Source organism: Heteronotia binoei, chromosome 21 (assembly GCF_032191835.1).
Source record: "Heteronotia binoei isolate CCM8104 ecotype False Entrance Well chromosome 21, APGP_CSIRO_Hbin_v1, whole genome shotgun sequence".
NCBI lineage: Eukaryota > Metazoa > Chordata > Lepidosauria > Squamata > Gekkonidae > Heteronotia > Heteronotia binoei.
Window position 1 is genome coordinate 135,983,230 of NC_083243.1, and position 24,812 is coordinate 136,008,041.

The 24,812-nt window shown below is 42.1% G+C and overlaps 1 protein-coding gene across 5 annotated transcripts in view; it reads left to right on the top strand.

Annotated features, from left to right (window-relative positions):
- The window catches only part of KIAA1549L (KIAA1549 like), a 243,476-nt gene that overhangs the window by 161,017 nt on the left and 57,647 nt on the right, over positions 1-24,812 (top strand). For all 5 annotated transcript variants that reach the window (XM_060261489.1, XM_060261492.1, XM_060261494.1 and 2 more), the window contains 2 exons: positions 8,621-8,799; positions 10,665-10,882. In XM_060261489.1, the coding sequence (XP_060117472.1) occupies positions 8,621-8,799; positions 10,665-10,882 (397 nt within the window). The remainder of the gene's footprint in view (positions 1-8,620; positions 8,800-10,664; positions 10,883-24,812) is intronic.

The following is a 24,812-nucleotide window of genomic DNA, read 5'->3' on the forward strand; positions in this document are numbered from 1 at the left end:
TAGCTCCTTTATTAGATACAGCATAACATAGGACTGCACTTGGAACTGAGAACTGGGTCAACAGGGCCAACTATATATATATATATATATATATATATATATATATATATATATATATATATATATATATATATATATATATATATATATATATATATATATACATTCAAGTCCCTGCGCTAGCATGCCATTGGATCATTCAAACCAGCAGGGGACCCATGATTGGAGCAGGGCAGCAAGGATTTGAATCCTACTGCTCATTGTTCCTGAGTCCCCAAGTTCTGGCCTAAAGGCTCCAATGAGCCAGGCAGGAACCACATTCCAAAGTCATGACATTAGTTTATGTATACAACATAGATAGATAGATAGATAGATAGATAGATAGATAGATAGATAGATAGATAGATAGATAGATAAAAAAAATAAAACCTCCTTGTGACATGAGGTAGACACTGGCCAATACTCCCTTTAATCTTTGGAGTCTTGTGAACAAAAATCATAGTCCTTGGGCAGCACTTGCATCTGTTCCAACATGGACTGCACATTAGCAGTGACAAGAGTCAGCTTGTTCAGTTGTGTGGACAAGTATGCCAGAGTGCTGATTTGTCCAGTTTATTCAGTCTGACAATGTGAACTGGGTCCTTGGAAATTTGATGCCTACCACCTGCTGGTATGACCTTGCCCTTCCTGGTTACTTTAATTCCTGGGGGTGGGGGGTTGTGGCTGATTGGGTTAGATTAGTAGTTAATGTTTCCTTAGAAGAAGAGGTGGTGACCCCAGCTTTGAAACAGACTGTGGTGCATCCATTTTAAAGAAGCCTACCCCTGACCCAGGAATCTCAATAATTATTGGCCAGTCTTAAATGGTGCATTCTTGAGCAGGGTGATTAAGTGGGTGGGGATGGACAACTCCAAGCCTTTGTGAATGAGTAAATTGTTTAGATCCCTTCCAATCTGATGTTAGGCCTGGTTATGATTATGAAACAGCCTTGGTCACCCTAGTGGATGACTTGCACCAGGAGAGGAAGTGTAATCCTTTTGATTCTCCTGGACTTTTCAGTGGCTTTCAATATCATTGATCATGGTATCCTTTCTGGATTATGACTGGGAAGCACTGTTCTGCAGTGGTTCCAATCCTACCTGAAGAGTAGGTTTCCAAAAGTGGGCTGTTGTTCAATCCCACAAGGTTTCATCTTGTCCCTTGTGCTCTTTAACATCTACATGAAACCAGGGGCGGCCTGACATCCCATGGCGCCCCAGGCAGTGAGTTCCAAAGTGCCCCCAGGTCTCCCCCGCAGGTCTCCCCCGCAGGTCTCCCCCGCAGGTCTCCCCCACAGCTCCATGCTCCCCCGGTGGCTCTGTGCCCCCGCACCTCCCCCTCTCCCTGCTGCGCCTCCTCCCTCTCTTCCCCAACCCATATCGATTTCAATGCCTGAACCACGTTCCAGCTATCTAAAGCCCCCCCCCCCCTCGCCAAAGATGGTGGGTAAAACTCGCTTGGTGGGTAAAACTGTGCCACAGGGTCTCACTCACAGTCTGTTAGGGCCAGTGTGCTAAAAGGGCAGCCCTGCTGCCTCTGACTCCTCCCCTCCCCACTTTCTGGATGGGAGAGGAGTCAGTGGCATCGGGATCGTCCTTTCAGGATGCTGGTCTTGACAGACTATGAGTGCAGCATGGCCCTGCAGCGCAGTTTTACCCACCAATTGAGTGTTCAGCTGGGGAGGGGGGGATTTAGATCGCCAGAACGTGGTGCTAGAGCCAGTTCAGGCATTGAAATTGACATGGTGTGGGGAAGGGAGGGAGGAGGAGGCAGGGCAGGGGGGGGGAGGTGCGGGGGCACAGAGCTGTGGTGGGGAGGCAAAGGGAAGGGAACGGAGGGGCAGGCGGTGGCAGTGGTGGTGGTGGGTGCAGTAGCGACTGCCGAACAGAGAAAGCAGGCAAACTAGGTGCTTGTCTGAGGCACTGGAAGGGGGTGGGGAGCCAAATTTGGCACCCCCACCCTCCCAGCACTCTAGGCAACTGCCTAGTTTGCCTAGTGGGTGAACTGACCCTGCATGAAACCATTTGGTGAGGTCATCCAGAGATTTAGGTTGTGTTATCATCAATATGCAGGTGAGACTCAGCTCTGTCTTACACATTCTGCTGACCTCAGGGAGGCTGTAGAGCCAGAGCCTGGAGGCAGTTTTTAAGTGGATGCTAATAAACTGGGCTCATAAACTGAAGCTTAATTTTGACAAGATGTCAGTGCTTCTGGTGGGCAAAAAGTCTGACCTGGGACTGGTGTTGCCCATTCTGGATGGGGTTGCACTCTCCTTGAAGGAACAAGTCTGTAGTCTGGGGATGCTCTTGGACCCAGGCTTCTTGCTGGATAAGCAAATGGCAGCTGTGGCCAAGGGTGCCTTTTACCAGCTTAGACTAGCTAGCCAGCTGTGGCCTTTTTTGGATAGAAAAGATCTGGCAACTGTGGTGCATGCCCTAGTTACATCTATATTTGGTTACTGCAATGTGCTGTATGTGGGGCTGCCGTTGAAAACTGTTTGGAAACTTCAGTTGATACAGAATGCTGCAGCCAGGATGTTGACTGGAGTAGGAAACAGGAACCATATCCCACCAATACTGGCTTCCACTTTGTTTCCAGGGACAATTCAAGGTGCTGTTGTTGACTGTCAAAGCCCTATATTGTTTAGCACCAATGTAGCCAAAGGACTGCCTAATCTCTTATGAACCTACCTGACCATTATGGTTATCTTCACAAGCACTGCTTTGGGTCCCCCATCTTCTGAGAATAGGCAAGTGGCAACCTGGGAGAGGGCCTTCTTGGTCATGACTCAAAAACTCTGGAACTGTCTCCTGAGGAAGATTCATCTGTCCCCTTTTTTTGCTCTTTTTCAGCAGTGGGGGAGGACTTTTTTGTTTTTGTTTGACATTTCCTTAATGACCCCTCCTTCCTAAACAATGTTTTATGTTTTGTGTCTATTTGAAATCTTTTATATGTATTTTAACTCTGTTTTTAACTGTTTTGGGGCTTTTTTTGTAACATTGCATATTAGGTCACACCCTCCTGATGTAGCCAATCCTTTCAGAGCTTACAGTAGGCTCTGAACAAAGAGCCTTGTAAGCTCCAGGAGGATTGGATACATCAGGGGTGTATGGTCTAATATGCAAAGTGGTTCCTGCTACAAACAAGCCCTGTCTGTTTCTAAAGTTGTTTTAATGAGGTATGTTTGGGAGATGAGTTTTATTTTAATGGTTTTATAATGTATTTTATCATGTTTGTTTTAAATTGTTAGCCATCTTGGTTGCTCTTGTAAGGACAGAAAGGTGGGATATAAATGTTATGCATGAAGGAATGAATGAAGTTTAGGAGGACTGGGAGGATTGTGGTAATGGACTGCTGCTGTGCAAAGTTTAAATTTTGAATCTGGGAGGACGAGGGTTCATGCCTTTGTAAATCAAATGTACTGTATAAAGTATAAATAGGAAATGACATAGAAAAATATTTTTGTAAGTATATTAGCACAATTCAGTTTAGTTATGATCTTTGAATTTCCCCCTAAAGTTGGGACTACCACTCCAAAGGATTGACAGAACAGCAGATGCACAGTAAGAAACAGAAAGGAAAAAAAAAACAATTGCCCAGGAAAAATGAATAAAACTACAAGTTGAAAAAAATGTCTCTGGTATTTTTTTATAATCATGTTAAATAGAATAATATACTACATCTACATCACATTACAAAATATCATATCCAGAATGACTAAGTCACAAATTCTGTATACAGTACACAAATTCAATACATCAGATGCTACACAAATCCCTTTGGAAAACAGAATTTTTTTTTTTTTTAAAAAAAAAGTTCAAATGACACAGTCACCATTCAAATATGTCCCCCTGAGGGTCTTCGGTGTAGGTAGTCAATCTACCAGAAGAGTGTTTTATAAATCCAAAGTCTCATAAATCCATGCTCTCAACGCATTTGCCAGCTAATTCCTTCCACGTTTCACAGTCGTATATTATAGCCATTGCTTTTTCAGGACCCCAAGAAATAAAGTTATCATTCCAATACACTCACGCTTGAAATCTCTGCATCATTTGCTTCAAGGCATACACTCTTCGAATTTCCCACAAAAGCTGAGACTGCCACCCCTAAGCATTGGGCTGCTGTTATGCACCTAATACAGCTATAGATGCTGCACATGCTTTTTTTTTTTAATACAGTGGATTCCTGTTCTTCCAGAAGGTGCTGTGAGGCTTGGCTTTGCGTACCTTAAAATAAGATGAAAGAATTCTGTATTGCTGTATTACACTTGTTCTGTGATAAATCTGTATTTTAGCTGCATTTTATGTAATACCCATAACTTTTTTGGTATTTATATAGTATCTACATCAAAGCATTGCCTGGAAATCAATAGAGACAAACCCTGCCTAGAGGCTTACAATTTTAAAAAGATGGATAAAATGGAGGGGGAAGGGAAAGATACCAAGAACCAGATGGATCTCTATCTTTAGTACCTATAGGCTTAAAGCATTTGCCCCCCAAGTCGGAATGAAGAGACGGACACCAAGCATTGGTATAAATACTGGGCCACTTTATTAATCATTATAGCAAATGGCAAGGGCACCCAAACTGCGGTCTGGTCAGGGCTAGGGGTCTCACGGACCACTCCCCTGCCATTTGCAGGTGACTGACCCGCCCCCCCCCCAGCCGGAGCTGTGTGACACAGCTCCTGCCAGGCTGACCCAGCAGGAAGGCACGCCCCAGAGGGTCCAACCACCAGACGCACATCTCAATGGAAGGCCCCTTCTAGTCGAGCCTCCAGGACGGTCTGCATTCTCACCACCCTGGGTCACCAAACCCCAAGGTTGATCATGCCAGACCCCTAATTCCCCAAAAGGGGGATGCTTCATGGTCCTCCCCTAGCTGCATAGTACCCTAAACCCCTAAAAACCTGCCAACTAAAGTGACCACCTATTTAACAGCACCTCCCTGTAGCCAAATCCACAATCCACTGCTTCGCTATGTAGCGTAGGCGAAAAGCACACCCCAGCAACTGCCAATCAGCTGGGGAGTAAAAAATTCTTATGCGGCCCCCCAAAATGAGGCAACCAGAAAATGCTCACATAGCAAACAGGGCGGGTGGGCCGATCGTATCCAGGACTGAAAGGGAGCGGAGGTCTGGCCATTATGATGGCCTGGCCCTGCCCCCTAAATTGCACGCCCAAATGGGCTGCCGCCATCTCTCCCTCCAGCGAGGCAAAAGCCTATCTGTGCAGCCTAGCAGCGTTGCTGCAGGCTGCCGGAGCCCAAATCTGTGAAAAGTGAAATGACAATGAAGAATGATGTGAAGTTCCTACAGTCATAGAAAAAAGTTTAGGAACCTATGGTTATGGAAAAACGAAGTTGCTTATTGCTGACATTCCCCAAATTTCAGAGTCTCAGCAATGTATATAAAGACTAAGGATTCTTACTCACTCATGTGTATGTGCATGAGCATGTTTCAACGTTGTTATGGTGCTTTAGCAAACTGAAATTTACATACATAGCCTAAGGTTTTTGATAGTAGGAAGGACTGAGTCATTATATTTTTAAGCATTTTGCTCAAAACTCAAGACATGGAGTCTTTAATCAGAAAAGTGCCTGGCATTCCAGTGAGAGCAAACCAAAACCAAAATTCAAGTAATGAAATAAGGAGTTCTTGCTTTAAATACTTAAGCTGGCCTGGTTTGAGGTATGAGGGGCCTGTTGTGGATACAGTTTAGAAAAAACTAGAACAAAATCCTTGTTCATACACATAGTACTGCAGTAGTCTTATAAGCATTGCAGGCTGCCTCTGGAAATCACTCTTCCCCTAGTTTCTCTTCACCAATAATGTGGAGTATTTTCTGCTTGTTAAAATGTCTTAAAAGGATTTGGCAAGGTTTTGATAATGAGTTGTCTAAGTTTTATTCTGTTATTTCTGTAAGCTCTATAGCTTTGTATCTATTAAAATTAGTTTTAAAAGGCTATAGAAATGAATAAAACTTCATTTGAACAGAAACCACATTTTCTCTCAATAGGAGGATGCTGTGCAGTATCTGTATACAAGATTGTTGATCTATGATTTCTTGGTCTTTAAATGTGTCCATTTCGTCTCTGAAAACTCTTAGAGAATATTTCTTTTTAATACACAATTTCAGAAATCCTAAGGATATTGTTTAGGAGAAGTCTGATATAACTTTTAGATCTTTCAGCAATTCAGATAATTTCTTATAGCCCGTTATACCATGCTGAAAATGATAAAATTACATGTGACTCATTTAAGTTTATGTGCCAAACCCTATGGTGGGAGGCTTCCCACTGGCAGCTGACTTTACTGCTAGTAAAGGAGGGCAGGAAGGGTTGCATCAGTGCTTAGTTCTTGTGGCCCTTTCTTACATGCCTAGGGAAATGCTGATCACCACTTCAAAGTCCGGAAATAATTTTCTCCAGGCCAGTTTAGCCAGGGATCCTGGAAGGGGTTTTTTTTGGGGTCACCTTCTGGGCACGCAGTGGGGGGGTGCGGGCAGGGTCGTTGGGGATGTGGGGAGATGTATTTGTTAATTCCCTGTATTGTTTAGGGGGTTGGACTAGATGTCCCTTCCAACTCTATGATTCTATTTCATGATTCCTACCCACTGCTTTTTCAAGCATCAGGAGGTGATTTTTTTTAAAGTCTGCACCATAGGGTTTCTGGCAATTTCTAGAGCTACCTTATGTCACAGGTTTTTCCCTGATATGACATAGTGGTACGCATGTCATATCCCTATGTTCCTGGCCCCAGGCCTCCTACTGATTGCCAGGTTTACATGGCTGGCCCCAGACTAACACCCTAGACAAGGCAAACTTATGTTGCCCGCCCCCCTCACTGATAACATCATCAAGTCACATGGAGGGACACCCAATTTGGTGCCCTCAGAAGGCCAGTTGCCTAATTTGCCTAGTGGCAGGGCCAGCCCTGCAGATTTGACATCCCTACTTAGGGTAGACAGATATTTTAAGAGATTTGAAAGAGATACTAGCAATGTTTTTTGTGTTGTGTACATATTTGTTGCCCCCATGTTGTAAATACATGTTTATTCTGTCACCTCATTTTTAATCAATCCAAACTTACTTCCTGAAATTAAATTATGTATGTACTCACTTTGAAGAATATATGTATTCTGAAAGCTTGTTTCCTCTCCGCCCCTCTCCCCCTCCAGTTGGAAGAAAGAGGAAGACTCTAGATTGGGTTTAACTATAGGCCACTTTATTAACTGTTTATAACTTATGTGGCAAAGGTACAACATGAGTGTGAAATTAAGCCAAGGTAGGTGTCGCCCACGACCACTTCCTTGCCAGAAGTTGGTGAGCCACTTTTGTCCCGGTTTTGAACCATAACTCTGGCTTGCCACCAGCCAGCATAGCAGACTGGGAGCTGCCCTTGAGCATTCTATCCCCAAGCCACAGAATTTTTTTTTTTTTTGGGGGGGGGTAGGAACCCAGCCAAGGCAGTCTCACAGGAGGTACTTGTTCCCAGTCCTGGGTCACAAAACCTGGACTGGGTCCAAGGAACCCCCTTTCTATCCCAAACAGGGGAGGTACTCTATGGTGCTCACTGTATCCATCTTTCCTCTTTCCGCATTAACCTACCAAGTGACTGAGGCTAACCAAAAGCACCACCCTGTTCAATCTTCCCCTTACCCATTGACTGCAGTGTAAGGTAGGAGAAAAACACCTCCTCCCTTGTGCCAATCCGGGAAGGGGTGAAGAAATTTCTATCTGGCCCCAAATGGTCACTGGCAGAAGCTTGCACTGCTTACCAGGTGGGAGGGTGGGCTGTGTCCATGGACAAAGAAGAAGGTGCAGGGTGGAGCCTATACTTATATAAACTCCAGCTCCACCCTCTCTAGGCATGACATCATGACACTTTGCATCCAGCATCACTTCCTCTCCTCCACTTGGGAGGCAAAGTCAGCCCCTGCACACAGCCGCCACTTGACCCTGCAGGTAGAGGAGCTAGATTCTGAGCAAGAATGGAGAGGAGAATCAAGAAAATGCATGGCCGCTTTGTATCTGTGATTTATTCCTTATGTTAGCATGGGGCTTTTAGTCCCCAGCTGTGTGCAGGGGCTGACTTTGTCACTCAACAGCTGTGCATTCACTACAGGGAGAAGATTGTATATTCTGGCCCCACCTCCATCCATTCAGCCAAAAGTCTGAACAGTGTTTGTACAAATCAAGCTGCCCAATTATGTAGAATGTCCCCATACATACCTTTTAGACCTCCACATGAATGCCTGCAGGTTAGGAACAGCAGTGCAATTTTTGCCCTTTCATCTGCATGATGCAGGTTTTTAAAAAACAAACACCATATCCCTTCTGCATCAGGGTATATGTGTAAATCAAATGTCCTTGTATGAAAAATAAAGCTCACAACAGTTTCTAAGTATCTGAAATCTAAGAGCTATGATTCCCTGGGTTTGGCTATCAAGTATGATTCTATGAAGTATACAGCAAGCATCAGACTCAATCTAATGCATTAATTCATTTTTGGTTTTTGCCTCATTAGCCACCCCCCTCCAATTCCAAAACCATATGTTGATTTAATCCCTATGTGTTTTAGTGCCAATAAGTGATGAAGAAGAGGGAAGCATGCTCTTTGACAGTGTTGCCAAGTCCTCCATCGATCCCTTTGACACATCCTCTGGATCTGTACAACTCATTGCCATAAAACCTGTAGCTTTGCCTCCTGTCCATCCAACATCAGATAGGAGTCAGGAAACTGCCATCCTTAATGGAGAGGTGAGAACATATCCTATAGTTGATTTTATGTATTGATTTGTATATTGACAAGTCTATATAAAATGTTCAGGCTTAAGGGACTAGTGGCCAAAGAGTGGCATGGATGTTAAGATCCAGTAGGACATGAAACCTTTTTTCCTGGCACTCTGAATACATAAAAGCTGCTGCAAAGCAGTCTAAGAACAAGTGAGACCTTCAGCTTCATGGCCTCTGATTACAGGTAAGGGTGTATATTTGTTATTTTTTTAGGTCCAGCAAGGCATGAAAAAGAGCCCCGTGGCACAGAGTGGTAAAGTTGCAGTACTGCAGTCGGAGCCCTCTGCTTATGACCTGAGTTTGATCCGAGTGGAAGCTGGTTCAGGTAGCTGGCTCCAGGTTGACTCAGCCTTCCATCCTTCCAGGGTTGATAAAATGAGTACCCAGCGTGCTGGGGGGGAAGTGTAGATGGCTGGGGAAGGCAATGACAAACCACCCCGTAAAAAGTCTGCCGTGAAAACATTGCGAAAGCAACGTCACCCCAGAGTCGAAACGACTAGTGCTTGCCTTTACTTTTTAAGGCATGAAAAGGCTTGAAGTCATTCTTCCTGCTTTGTGTTTCCTGTGCAATGGCCAGTCATTGTCATAATGCTTGTGCCTGATGGAAAGCAGTTGAACATAGTCATAGATGAATCCTACAGTTTTGTCTTCTATTTGCAACTGTTCAAAGTGGGAGAAATTGTGACAATGATCTTAAATGAGTTAGTGGGTATCATGTTACATTGCTCATGAGAGTGCTGCTGAGGACCTAACTACATATTATACATTTCTCAAGTCTGTCCCCAGGTCTTGTCGACAGACAAGGTCTGGGATTTCCATATATCAAACTCAGTTCCCAGGAGCACAGGAGCTCAAATCAGATTGGATTGCAGCATGCATGGAGAGGGGGCAGAAGCCTTCCCAGCCCACAGAACCTGTGTTTGACATATTGTGGCAATTTATTTGCAGAACATATGCAGCTCCCAGTAGTTTTGCCATTTTTGGTTGGGAAAACAACATGAGGAAAGGAAGGCTTAAGCCCTGCTCCCAGCTATCCATGGTCCTGATCAGAATCAGCTTGTATGCACGTGGGAATTGAGTTCCAAGCAAGGAAATGTCATTTGTTGACTGGGCCCAGGGATGGACTCAAGAAAACTATAAATTACAGTTATGCATAAATTGAATGGTGACTGAAAGAAATAAACTGATACCTCAGTATGGGAACTCTTGGGCAAGAATGCTGTCAAATTTCCTTGCTTCTTAGAATAAATATTGTTGTGATTTGATTTGCTATTGGGGCTTGGCACAAGTAGTTCATAATTGTGTCCCATTTTAATCCCTGTTACAACCTCTATCAGTTTCAAAAATTTTGTTAGAGGTTTTCAATGTCTGTTGTTAAGGAAGTTAAAATGTGATCTGAACACTACATACTGTTCCTTCAGTTACCAGAAGTAATCTATAATCTGTAGAAGTCATTGCCCTCCAAAAGTCATGAATTTGACATCTTGTATTAATCGTGGTAGCAAAAACAAAACGTTTTGTGGCACATTAGAGATTAATACAATTGTTGTATCAATTTACAATGTGGGCTCAAAAACTTATGCCACAATATATTTTTTTGGCTTTAAGATGTCATAGGACTCTTCTTTTGTAAGTTTTTCAGTGAGTAATTCCAGGCAGTTAATCATCTGAAAAATAATACAGTGTGATTAATCTCTTGATTTATTCTATAGGTATGAAAGAGAAAGTGTGCATGTGCACGACATAATGAAAACCAGTTTTTAATTTTAGTTTAGTTAAAACAGTTTATCTTTTGTTCTCCTTTTACATTTGTTTGTACTTACCTTCAGGTTAACAAAGTCCTAAAGCAGAAGTCTGATATAGAGCATTATCGCAACAAATTGCGTCTGAAAGCTAAGCGGAAAGGGTATTATGATTTTCCTCAAGTCGATAACAATAAGGGTCTGGTAGAGAGGAAGAAGATGTATGAAAAAACACAAAATGAGATAGATCATATTTTGGATCCTGACACAGATGGATCTTCACCATTTGTAGAACCCAAAAACAGGTGAGTGTTTTCCCATTTTATATATGTTTACCCATGGTTGTACCATCACCCCAGTTTTCACCACAAAAGAGGCAAACGACGGAGATAAGTGTTTTCGCATATATGTGGTATATATGTTGTGGAATGATGATGTGATGTAATATTCATTTGCTTGGGAAGACTCCATTCCATCATTCAGTGAGGTATCATTTCTTCAAAAAGTTTGGTGCTTTATTTATGACTGCTGTGCCATGATTCTAAGAAGAAAATAGGAGAGAAATTATCTCTCTCTCTCTCTCTTTTGTTGATCCAAATGGAACATTTAATGTTATTTCTTGGTATAACAAGAGAAATGATGACCTGTGCCAAACTGTCCTGTTCGTTTTTACAGGAATTTTTTAATGATAGAAAAACTGACTGTGTAAGAACTTTCATATACTAATCTTATAACCTGATGACTTTATATTGTATAATAGCATTTTGTAACAGCTGGAAATCTGTCATTTTGGAAACCAAACTTATATGTTAAATTGTAGTGGAACAGTCCTTCTCTGACCTGCAGGTTCTATTCCACTGTGCCCTCCAAGGTTTCCCCATCACCTTGCAGGGCCTTTTCCTCTCTTTATTCATACCCCATCACCACCACCTGGCCTTTGAAAGAATTGCCCACTGAGAGGGTCAAGACTCTCAACTTCCCTTCCAGGTTCTGAGGCCTTGCCTCTTTCTCCTGCTACCCAGCTTCTGGTTACCATGGAGATAACTTATTGCCTTGCATACTACTGGGGAGTAGCCACTTGTCAACTGGCTGCCCTCCCCTTCCTTCTGGCACTACTTTTAAAATAATGTTTCCAAGATGGTAGAGGTCTAAGTAATACAGAGAACCACTACCAGTATGAACAATTATAGAGTATTTATTTAAAATAAAATGTCCACATGCATACTTTTAGCACAGCACCAATTTGAGCAAGGAATTCTGAAGAAAAGGGTAAAATGCAGTTCCTCTATCCCTTCCTTTATACATGCCCTAGAAGATGTTAAGTTGCCCTAGAAGTTGCTAAAGCACCACCTCGCCGACATTGGGGTTGGGGGGTTGACCTTGCAATGGCTTTCCTCCTTCCTCTACGGTCGGGGACAAAGGGTGGCTATTGGCGGTGAGCGATCCCAGAGACAAACACTAGATTGTGGGGTGCCTCAGGGAGCAGTTCTCTCCCCAATGCTGTTTAACATTTCTATGCGCCCCCTTACCCAGATTGTCCGGAGGTTTGGGCTGGGTTGCCATCAATATGCAGATGACACCCAGCTCTATCTACTAATGGACGGCCGGCCCGGCTCCGCCCCGGGGAACCTAGATCGGGCTTTACAGGCTGTAGCGACGTGGCTCAGGTTGAGTGGGCTGAAGTTGAATCCAGTGAAGACAGAGGTCCTTTGTGTGGGTTGCGGCGCCCTAGGAGGAGAAATAGCTCTCCCAACCTTCGACGGCACATTATTGAAATCAGCGCGCCAGGTAAAGAGTTTGGGCGTTTTACTGGAGCCTTCATTATCAATGGAGGCCCAGATAGCAGCCACTGCCAAGTCAGCATTCTTCCATCTGAAGCGGGCAAGGCAGTTGGCCCCCTTCCTGGAGCGTCGCGACCTCGCAACAGTGATCCATGCAACGGTCACCTCAAGATTGGACTACTGTAATGCCCTCTACTTGGGGCTACCTTTGTGCCAGACCCGGAAGCTGCAGCTGGTGCAGAACGCATCGGCCAGGCTACTATTGGGGCTCTCGAAATGGGAGCACATACGGCCGGGGCTGCGCGGACTGCACTGGCTGCCAATTACATACCGAGTCCGGTACAAAGTGTTGGTTATTACCTTTAAAGCCTTATATGGCCGAGGACCAGCCTACCTAAGGGACCGTCTCTCCCCATATGAACCCCAGAGGGCACTGAGGTCAGTTGGAAAAAATAAAATGACTATCCCTGGGCCGAGAGAGGTCAAGCTCCAAAACACCAGAGCACGGGCCTTTTCAGCTGCAGCCCCTGCACTGTGGAACCAGCTTCCGGAGGAAGTGCGGGCCCAGCGGAACCTTGACCAGTTCCGCAGGGCCTGCAAGACTGTCCTTTTTAAACAAGCGTATATTGACATTGACTGCTGAATGCTGTGAACAAAGGAACCGCCATCTATATTACTTTGGAACTATTTAAACAGGCAGAACCAGCGCCAGAATATCTTATTGCTGCCGGATATATTTAATTTAACTTAAATTATGTATTTTAATTCTATTAACTGGTTTTTATATGTTTAATTTTTAATTGTTAAATTTGAAGTTTTTATCTATCAATGTAATGCATAAAATGTTGTTAGCCGCCCTGAGCCGCCTAGGCGGGGAGGGCGGGATACAAATAAAATCTATTATTATTATTATTATTATTATTATTATTATTATTATTATTATTATTATTATTATTATTATTATTATTATTATTATTATTATTATTATTATTATTATTATTATTATTATTATAAATATAAATCAGACTCCCTAGCTTAGAAAGTTATAGATGTTTTACAGGGGTATCATTACCAACAGCACATAGCAATGGTTGCCTCCTCCAGACCTCATTTAAGATTCTGTCTTCCTCTGTGGAATCAGCCTTTCCTCCTTGCTTCCAGGAGCTCTATTATCTCTCTTTCTTCTCCCACTGACCAGTTCAGACTAGGTCAAAGAAACTTTTCCTGAAGTCTCTAGAAGTTTCTTTCCTGAAATCTTTTTTGTACTTAATTCCTCCAAATCCCTGTTCCCTAATAGCTGAGGGGGTGGGGGTGGGGAGCTTGACCATCCCATTGTCTCTCTCTAGACCCATTGAGATTTCTTATAAGATGGTTGAGATGAGACTGGAAAGCCATTGAACTGACTTTTCCCCTCCTGCCTCTCCTCTGCCCAGGGAGAAAAACTTTTAAAATTCATGAAGTTTTTACTCAGTTCAAACTTCCAAAGAAAAATGCATTTATTCACACCTCCCCCTTCTGAGATTCAAGTAGAAGCACAACCTTTTACAGAAGGCTGCTCTGCAGTGAATCCAAACAAATCAATTATAAGAAACTTACAAGGTACATACTTACATTGTAGAATCTACTTGCAAGTTATCCAGCACATGACGCTATTAGATTTTTTTGCCGATATCAGTAGAACCTCTCACTTCAAGGAAATATGGTGAATATGTTCATAGTTCCAGCTTCCCCAAGGTAGACTTCAGGCTGATGATGCCTCCTTTTCCTCAGAATTTTTAGTGGTATTTGAGGTGACTAAAGAGATACATTATATTTATTTAGGAAAAATATATAGCCCCTCTCCAGAGACCTGCTCAGGGCATCTTACAACTAAATATTCATATGCTTGATGATATTATCCAGTACTTATTTTTACATGCTAGAGCTCATACTTCCATGGTCTAAAGATCAATAAAGACAATCTTGTGAAAATATAAAGGCTTGGAATTATAATTCATAGATAGAAAATCCATAGAAAGAGAGATTGTGCAAAAAGAGAATCACTTTCATGAAATCAAATGGCAATATCTCACGAGTACATGTGAATGGAATGTAATAAAATTTTTGAACCCTCCCGCCAAGCACTTTGCCACTTTAAATACTGATGTAGATTCCCTGTGGTTCATCGTTATTTTCAGAAATGAAAGTCAGGGACACAACTCCATAGATGTGGGTAAATGTGGGTCTGGCTGTCCTCAACAAGGGCCAGGACTTTTTCAGTGGTATTTCCAACCTGAAACTCTCTGCTGGAAGACATTAGGACCCCGCGGGATCTTTTACAATTCTGCAGGGTCTGCAAAGCAGAGATGTTCTGCCAGGCTTTTGTTTGAAGACAGTGACAGCTGCCAAGCTGGCACCCCTCCCCCCCTCTGCTTAAGGGGGGAACTGCTCCCAATGCCTGGAAAGCAGAATTATAACACACGATAAAGTAGGTTCATTGGGCTGCAGCTGTTTTAAATTACTGGTTTTATTGATTTTATGTGTACCTTTTGTTGTACATCGCCTAGAGCCCAGCATTGGCCGGGATGAGGTAATTCATAAATTTAAATAATAATAATAACAACAACAACAACAACAACAACAACTGAAAAAGGAGGCAGTGTGGATTTTCAGACTGAAAACTTTATCCCTTATGGGGTTAAATCAATCCTATGAATTATCTTGTTTTGTTTGAAAGCTGTATTTCTTAATATATTGGTCTGCATTCAACTGCAGTATGATTGTGGCTTTAACACTTCATGTAAACATATGTCAGAAACACCTGTTTGGCTCTTTAATGCTCCTGAATTTCTCTTTGGAGTTGGTATGCAGTTATTTTTGCGTGGTCAATACAGAAGACTCTATGTCTCTTTGAAATGACCTGACTGATATTTTTGGTAAATTTGTTTTCATTATCAGTATTTCAGGGTTTCCAATATTATTGTCTAAGTTTTGCATATGTTTATAGAATGATAGAATGTTATGAACTTTTGAAAACTGGTTCTTTGATAAAGCTTCCACCAAAACATGGTTTTTCCTCAAGCTAGCCTGTCTGCTAGAAGAGAGAAAGATTTTTGGACCAATAAGTTGCAGGCCTGCAGACAGCTTTCAAGCCTGCCTACACCTAAGAAACATATCAGATATTGTGCTGGGAGTTTTGTCTGACAAGGACTTGTTTATTATGTTCTGTTCACATATATTCATGAGATATTGCCATTTGACTTCACACAAGTGATCATCTTTTTACACAATCTTTGCACAATCTTTCTATTTATGGATTTTCAAGAATTTTTAAAATAGGAATTCTAATTCCAAGCCTTTATATTTTCACAGGATTGTGTTTATTCGTCCTCATTGGCCTTTATTGGTTTGAGAATTTATTTGCTTTAAACAGTTACTTTGTTTTTCCGCATTTTTTTTTATTTTTTTTGTTTTTTATTATTTTTATTATTTTTTATTATTTTTTGAGGTTCATTGATTATTTTGAGGTTCATTTTGAGGTTCATTGATTATTTTAGAAATATTACCTTATACCAATCTATTTTAACCCATACTTCCCTCTCAAGTAGCCAAAAATTTATTTATTGTATGAATGACATCCATAGCACTTGCTCACATGTAAATTTGTTCATGATCAATATCACTTTAGGCTAATAGTAAAAATTAGCCTGTTTACATCTGAGGAGAAACAAAACTGTGTGCAAGTTAATAAAAATCCAAAAATCAATAATTGGCCACAAATGCTGACACATCTTCTGCAAATGAGTTTTTAAATTATGGATTTTTGTGGAGCTTACTTAGCACTGGCATACAGATTTGAATATAGTAGATGAATCTTAAAACGTTGTATACCTACTTTTCAAAGAATGCTATAAATGGAAAAAAGCACAAAGAAAAAACTCCATGGACATAAATGCTCACAAGAAAAAGGCCCCCAAGAAAACATGCCCACATGGAATAGGATTGCCAAGTCCAATTCAAGAAATATCTGGGAACTTTGGGGGTGGAACCAGGAGACTTTGGGGGTGGAGCCAGGAGCAAGGTTGTGACAAGCACAATTGAACTCCAAAGGGAGTTCTGGCCATCACATCTGAAGGGACCACGCTCCTTTTAAATGCCTTCCCTCCATAGGAAATAATGAAGAATGGGGCACCTTCTTTGGGGGCTCATAAAATTGGACCCCCTGGTCCAATCCTTTTGAAACTTGGAGGGTATTTTGGGGAGAGGCACTGGATGCTGTGCTACAACTTTGGTGCATCTACCTCAAAAACAGCCTCACCAGAGCCCGAGACACCAGTGGATCAATTCTACATTATACCATTTTTTTTTATTAATTTGAACTATGTGCAGGGCTTTTTTTGAGCAGGAATGCACAGGAACACAGTACCAGCTGCTTGGTGGCAGTTCCGGCTGGCTTGGTATCAGGGGGTGTGACCTAATATGCAAATGAGTTCCTGTTGGGCTTTTTCTACTAAAAAGCCTGTGTGAAACCATTGTGATGTCAGGGAGTGTGACCTAATATGCAAATGAGTTCCTGCTGGGCTTTTTCTACACCCCCCCCCCATGTGTATTGATTTCTTCCTTCCAGATACTTGCCAGAGTCAGCCCTGCTTAGCTTCTTAGATCTATGAGGCCTTAACTACTTTTGCTATTTAAGAAAAAGAAGCTATCACAGAGCAGGCAGTAATTTGCCTAACCCCAAAACCATACATTTTGACATGATACTGATACTTCACAATTCCGGTGTAGAAAAATCCAGACAGAATTCTGGTTTTAGGTGACAGAGATCTTATGCTTGAATTAAACAAAGGTACCATCTATGGGGATGGCACCTTTGATAAAGTGCCAAATATGTTTTATCAGCTGTACACATGGCATTTGTGTGTGGTCTCTGTTCGATGGACTGCAGAGTGACCTGGCTTGTCACAAAGTTACGTTGGCTAATGCACAGGCAGGTTGCCCAGAGGTGAAAAAGAGGAAATATGAGGCACTACATGACATGGTTGCCACTTCTGTACAGTAATATGAGTAACTGGAAGATAAACTTAGTTGCTTAAAGAAATCGGCTAATTTGCAATGAATTATATCTGAGTTATTATTGTTATTAAATAAGTGTTGCTTTTACTATTAGGGTTAAATAGTCTTTTGTCATGGTCAGTGGGTGTACCACAATGTATTAACATTAAAAAGTTTGACAAATTGTAAATTAATAAAGTTAAAGTATTTAATTTTATTTAAATATATTTCTATGTAGAGTTTAATTTCTGCTATTATTGTTTTTCCTTCTTAATAAAGTTTCTTGATAACAAAATGGTTACTTCTTGTTGCATGTGAATATGACATATTTTAATCCTAAAATAACAATATGAAAATAACAAAATGGTCACTTTTTGTTGCATGTGAATATGACTTATTTTAATCCTAAAATAACAACAAAATATTATTAATGGTTATCCACAATTATAAACATCTGTAGTGCTTTACATATTTTTCCATGGGGGCTTTTTTCCATGGGGGCTTTTTCCTATGTGGGCTTCTTTCAGTATAGGCTTTTTTCCTTGTGGGCTTCTTTCCATGTGTGTTTCTTTCCATGTTGACATTTTTTCTATGTGGGCTTTTTTCCTGTGAGCATTTATGTCTGTGGGGTTTTTTCTTTGGGCTTTTTACTTTGGACTTTTTTCCTTTATGCTTTTTTCCCAGTTACTGCCATAAATAGCTGTAGGTTGTACCATAAAGATTTTTAGTAATCTTGAGTAGTCTTTTCCTCTTTCAAAGCCACAGTTGTTCCTCTTCTTCCCTTTGCTGTTTTAAAAATGAAGCTGAAGAGATAATGTAATATTATTGTGTCGTTCCCCTGCTGCCCCCTGGGGGGTCCCCTTGCGGCCAGCCCTCCCGGTGGCTCCTCGTAGCCCACTGTGCAGGTCTCATAATTGGGTAGGGGTGGGGTTACGTCACCCAGCCTCCTATCCCTGGTGGTGTTTAGGGCTCCTTGCGACTCTCTGGATGGGCAGCCCTTCTTTCACAGCCACCTCCTTCCTCCCTGACTTCCCAGCGTGGCTGTTTTTATTCCCCTTCTTGCCCCACCCCCTTATCCTGCCCCCTCCCTGGGCTGGCCTCACCCCTCCTTATAAGCCCTGATGCTGATCTCTGGTGTCCTGGGGCAGTTCCTTCATCCAGCTTGGCTGAGAGGTCGGCCTCGGGGGAGATGAGCTTGGCCAGGGGGGTGGCCGCAGGGGAGCCGACTCCCCTTGGCCAAGTCCTGAGACGGGACATACCCCTCTGGCCTCCTGCCATTTGGAGTCTTCTTCAAAGAGTCGGGAGAGGTAGTCGGCCACTTTGTGATCTACTCCAGCCTGGTGGTGTACTGTGAAACAAAAAGGGAGAAGGGATAAGTACCACTGCAGGACCTTGTCATTATTATTTTTCATTCGATGCATCCACAGGAGGGGAGCATGGTCGACCACTAAACGAAAGGGGTTATTGGCCAGGTAGTATTGCAAGGCCCCCATGGCCCACTTCACAGCTAGGACTTCTTTCTCTACTGTGGAATAGGCTCTCTCAGCCAGCAACAACTTGCAGCTAATGAACACGACTGGCTGTACCGTGCCTGGGTCTTCCCAGGACAGGGCTACTCTGATCCTGGCTGTACCGTGCCTGGGTCCTGGCTGATCCTGGCTGTACCGTGCCTGGGTCCTGGCTGATCCTGGCTGTACCGTGCCTGGGTCTTCCCAGGACAGGGCTACTCTGATCCTGGTCCCTGAAGCATCTGTGTGCAGGGTGAAGGGTTGCAAGAAGTCCGGATTTTGCAAGACCGACTCTCTAGACAGGCTGGTGTGGAGGTGTTCGAATGCGGCCTCTTGGTTGGGTCCCCACCGCAGGACATTGGGGCTGGCCTTTCGCAGGCTGTCCGTCAGCGGGGTGGCGAGGGCTGCAAAATTGGGTATAAACTTGCTATAATGCCCCGCGAATCCCAGGAAGCTGTTTTTTGGTGCGGGGGCAAGACTGTCGCTCCAGGGTTACAATCTTTTGGGCAGGGGATGGAGCTGGCCTTTCCCAACTAGGAAACCTAAGTACTTGAGCTCCTGGAACCCCAGATGACTTTTCTGGGGGTTGGCTCGTAACCCCGCGGCCCGTAAGGCTCGTAGTACCCGTCGCAGGTGGTCTAAGTGGGTATCCCACGAGGGGCTGCAGATGATAATATCATTGATGTAGACCTGGTCAAAGCCCTCACACTGAGCCAAGGTACGGTCCAGCTGCGGGGAGCCCCATAAGTGCCGCTCATGCTGATTCAGGGATGCCGTCTGCCACCACTGAAGACCACTGTGATCATCGAGGGCACTCCATGAAAAATGGAGATAGACTTGGGGGGCCACTTTTTTGGTGAACTCACAAAGACTGTGTCCAAAAGGGAGACTCCACCTGCACCCATTCCCTGTAGTTGTAAGAGACTTTCAAAAGCAAGAAGTCGCAGTGCATGGGGTGGGTTTCTTTAAAGTAAAATATGGACAATTCAAGGGAACTCTGCCCCTTCTAGTCATTGCTAGGTCCCTCTCAAGCTTGCTGGGTCGGGTGTGATTCGATCCCCTAGGAATCTGTGTAACAGGCATTCACCAGCTCCACATAGGCCTGGGCTTACAATGAATTTGCAGGGAGTTCCCCACTGTCTTTGATGGCACTTTGGGAACTTACACCGGGGCCCCCATGTCCTTACAACTGAACTCCACTGTGCAGCCCATACTGCTGAAGACCCGGCAAGTCCTCTTCGCTCTAAAACCAAAAATTGAGGAGGAGTTGGACCACCTTGGGGTTGCAAGGGGTTTGGGCCACCTTGGGGCTGCAAGGGGTTTTAGAACTGGTCTCCAATGCACAGTGGGAGACCCCCATCATTACCCCAGTGAAGCCCAATGGCAGTATTCACATCGGCTTGGAGATGGGGAGAACATTTTCTCACCTCCAGTCTTCTGGCACGTCTCCTGTTCTCCAAGCATTTTCAAAAATAATAGCCAGAGGCAAGCTCTTTTAGTACCCTTGGATGCAGTTCATCTGGCCTTGAGGACTTAGTTTCATTTAAGGAAATTAGGTGTTTATGTATTACCCCTATGCCGATCTGAGGTTGCAACTCCATACTCTCATTATATTTTCTCTTTTTGCCATTTCAAGCACTGTTTCCCTTAGAAAAGAAGACTAAGGAAAAGTAGGAACTGAGCAGTTCCACCCTCTCTTCATCACCTGTTACAATTTCACTTGCCTGCCCTTGTAACAGGCCTATCATGTTCTTCCTATTTTTCTTACTTTGAACATAAGAAAAGAACCCTTTTTTGTTATTTTTAGCATCTTTGGCCAACCTAAGCTCATACTGAGCTTCAGTTTTCCTAACTCTTTCTCTATAAGCACTCGTGAATTGTTTATATTCATCTTTGGTTATAAGGCCCTCCTTCCATTTCCAAAATGAGTCTTTTTTATTTCTCAAGTCTTTAGAGAGCTGTTTATGAAGCCACCTCAGCTTTTTTAGGCTTCTCCCATTTTTTTCTTCTCATAGGAATTGTTTGTGATTGCGCTTTCAATATTTTGCTTTTAAGAAACTCCCAGCCCTCTTGATCTTCATTCTTCTTAAGTATTACCGTGGGATTTTACTTAGCATGGTTCTAAGTTTGCCTTTCTGAAGCCCAACCTATAACTCTGACTATGTACAGCTTTTCCCTTCCCCAAGACTGTAAATTTGAAAATCACATGGTCACTACTTCCCAGAGTGCCCACTATTTCCACCTCATCAACCAATACTTCCTTGTTGGTGAGAATCAAGTCCAAGATAGCAGATCCCTTTGTTTCCTTCTTCACTGGGGACACAGAGGGACCCCTGTCAACCCTAAATTGACATGAAGGATTATGTTCTATATATGCATTACACCATCTATTTTGATAGATTTCCTGTAACCTGTATCTGCACTAACTGGACAGGATAGTTTAGGCTAAAAATACCTAGTAAATGCCTGCCTGGTTGGATAAAGATGCAAAATTAAGTAAGCATCCTAGCCTAATAGCCTAATTTTTAGAAATTTTTTTTTTCAAAATTAAGATGCAAAATTGTCATTCACTTAGGTAGTATATTGAATCCTAAAAACACTTTTCTGGGATTAAGACTCACCGAATAAAGCAGGACTCAGTTCAAAGTAGATCTGAGTGCCAATGAATTCTTTAGGATCTTGTTCTGAATATGAATATTTAACATTGTGCTGCACAGTACTTACTATGATCCAGTAGACCTGATTAGAATTTAAAGCAACAGCATGCATTGTGACAATTTGTGTAAAAATACAAATGGATGCTGAGCATTCTACCTTGAAACATACTGTCTCAAATAGCTACTGAGATAAGTCATTTATGTGCAAATCTTAACATGGCCACTTGGAGCAAAGGTATAGAAATTCCAAGGTGGAAGCAGCAGGTAGAACTGAATGTTCACAATTAAGAGTATTGAATTAAGAGTGTTGACAATTAAGAGTGTGGAATCAACAAAAACAGCAAACAAAAGCAAAATCCCAATCCTTGGGGGCTGTTAGGGTAGTATGCCAGGGGCACACAAGATGTTCTGGCCCAGATTAAATATATGGATCTGCTGCTATCACATCTTGCTTGCCTTCAGGCTGAAAATTTCTGTTCTAAACGATATGCTTTAGACCTGAATAAATGCCATAATTTATTTTAAAGAAGAGTTCCTTTAGTCTTTTAAATTAACAGCAAGTTCACTGGTGTTTAAAACTTCACCTTGATAAAATTTACTATTTCTGTTCATATATTTAAAACTTATTGTTATAACTGTATCATGGTAAATGTTTTCTTTGATGAAAGGTCTGCAGTGAAGTTTCATGTGTAGTAACTGGAATTTTAAGAGATGCATTATTTCAAAAGTACATATCCTGAAGGTATATTTTGTAGACAGCTATGCTGTTATCATGCTAGCTGGTTTGTTTACTTATTTTTCAAGTGGATAAAACACAGAAGAATAAGGATCTTATAATTATAGTCAAGTGGACAGGCACAACTTTATATTGTGGTTAGGTTTGCGGATGACATTAAATTGTTTAGGTTGGTGAGAACCAGAAAGGATCATGAGGCACTCCAAAGGGATCTGTTGAGGCTGGGCAAGTGGGCATCAACGTGGCAAATGAGGTTCAACATGGCCAAGTGCAAAGTAATGATTGGTGTCAAAAATCCTAACTATAAATACAAGTTGATGGGGTGTGAACTGGAGGAGACTGACCAAGAGAGAGAGAGATCTTGGGATTGTGGTAGATAACTTACTGAAAATGTCAAGACAATGTGCAACTGCAATAAAAAAGGTCAATGCCATGCTGGGAATTATTAGGAAGGGAATTGAAAACAAATCAGCCAGTATCATAACGCCCCAGTATAAATTGATGTTGCAGCCTCATTTGGAGTACTGTGTACAATTCTGGTCACCGCACCTCAAAAAAGATATAGTATTGGAAAAAGTGCAGAAAAGGGCAACTGGAATGATTAAAGGTTTAGAACACTTTCCCTATGAAGAAAGGTTAAAACACTTGGGGCTCTTTAGCTTGGAAAAATGTTGACTGAGGGGCAACATGATAGAGGTTTACAAGATTATGCATGGGATAGAGAAGGAAGAGAAAGAAGTACTTTTCTGCCTTTCTTACAATACAAGAACGTGTGGACATTCAATGAAATTGCTGAGCAATCAGGTTAGAACAGATAAAAGGAAGTAGTTCTTCACTCAAAGGGTGATTAACATGTGGAATTCACTGCCACAGGAGATGGTGGCAGCTACAAACATAGCCAGCTTCAAGAGGGAATTGGATAAACATATGGAGCAGAGGTCCATCAGTGGCTATTAGCCACAGTGTATTGTTGGAACTCTCTGTCTGGGGCAGTGATGCTCTGTATTCTTGGTGCTTGGGGGGACACAGTGAGAGAACTTCTAGTAGTCCTGGCCCCACTGGTGGACCTCCTGATGGCACTTGGTTTTTTTGGCCACTGTGTGACACAAAGTGTTGGACTGGATGGGCCATTGGCCTGATCCAACATGGATTCTCTTTTGTTCTTATTGTACGGTAATTACCATGTTGTGATTCTGTTATTAAGTCATGCTACACAATTACCGTAGTCAGTGGTACAACTCTGTGAGAAAAGTTGCATGAAACTTACTAGAGAGAGATCAGTGGCACTGTTTACAACCTGGCGCTCACTGACTAAATTAATTTTTCAAGATCCTGGACTCTTGGAGGGAATTGATAATATAAATGTCTAGCCTTACCATGAACTGAAGTAAAGCAGTCCTCTGTGGGGAACAGATACAGAGGACCATTGACACACATACACACTCTCAATATCCTACCCCAAATTCTTTTGCAAGATGGCCAATGAAGTGGCTTGCAAAACTTCATGAAACAAAATAAATATTGTGTTCATTCTCTCTTCTTTCCACTCTCCAAAACATATGATGCATTAAAATTCCTCCTTAAATAATTATTAAAATAGTATATGCAAAAACAAAGGCAACAAGAATACGATGTTATAGAAAAAATCTTCCTAAAGTCCACCTAAAAAAGAATGTCTTCAGCACCCTCCTAAAAGGGGACTGGGAAGTTGGTATCAATGTAGGGATTTTTATAAATCCTAAATCTGCTTCTGACAATCATACAATACATCTCAGGTGAAAGGGGGCATTTAAGAAGGCTTCCTGGTATCTGTTCCTTCAGGACACAGTTAGGTAATCTATGGATGGCTGTGCTACTTCAGATATCCATAACTCAGACCAGGGTTGTTGGGTTGTTTTTTTTTTTGCAATAGAAAGTTTTATGCATACAACAATAAATGCTAGTAAAATGTTTCAAAGTTATACACAGAGATGGTAATTGGTTTGATTAATTTTGGATTACAATATAGTTATTCTCTCAAGTAAGCAATATACAACATACATTTAGCTAATGTGAGTATCTAAGTAAGAAATTAATTGGTTTCAAAGCAAACACATTACTGACACTCTCTATAGTGTGTAATCTGAAGTACTGCTGGGGAAGGAAGTAAAGTGATTGATTGGGGAAAGACAATCAGTGTCATGCTAAAAATGATTAATATTGCATGTAGCCTGAAAACTACTAGATACTGAGCTATTTATATCAAGGCAGTGAGTTAAGAAGCGAAAATAAATATAAAATGAAAACTATTAAAAATGTCATGCAGTGAGGACTATACGAATACTAGTGGTACTAATGAGAATAATGGTATAAAGTAAATACTGATAAGAATATTGAAAATAACATTTAACAATGGATCATAACCATGGACCTGTGCCATGGCTCAACCTCAGTTATACCATGCTAAGAAGGTGTGATGTAGAGGGAAATGAAAGACAGTAATTAAGAATAGAGTATTTTTAGATGTAGAGGATTGTGTA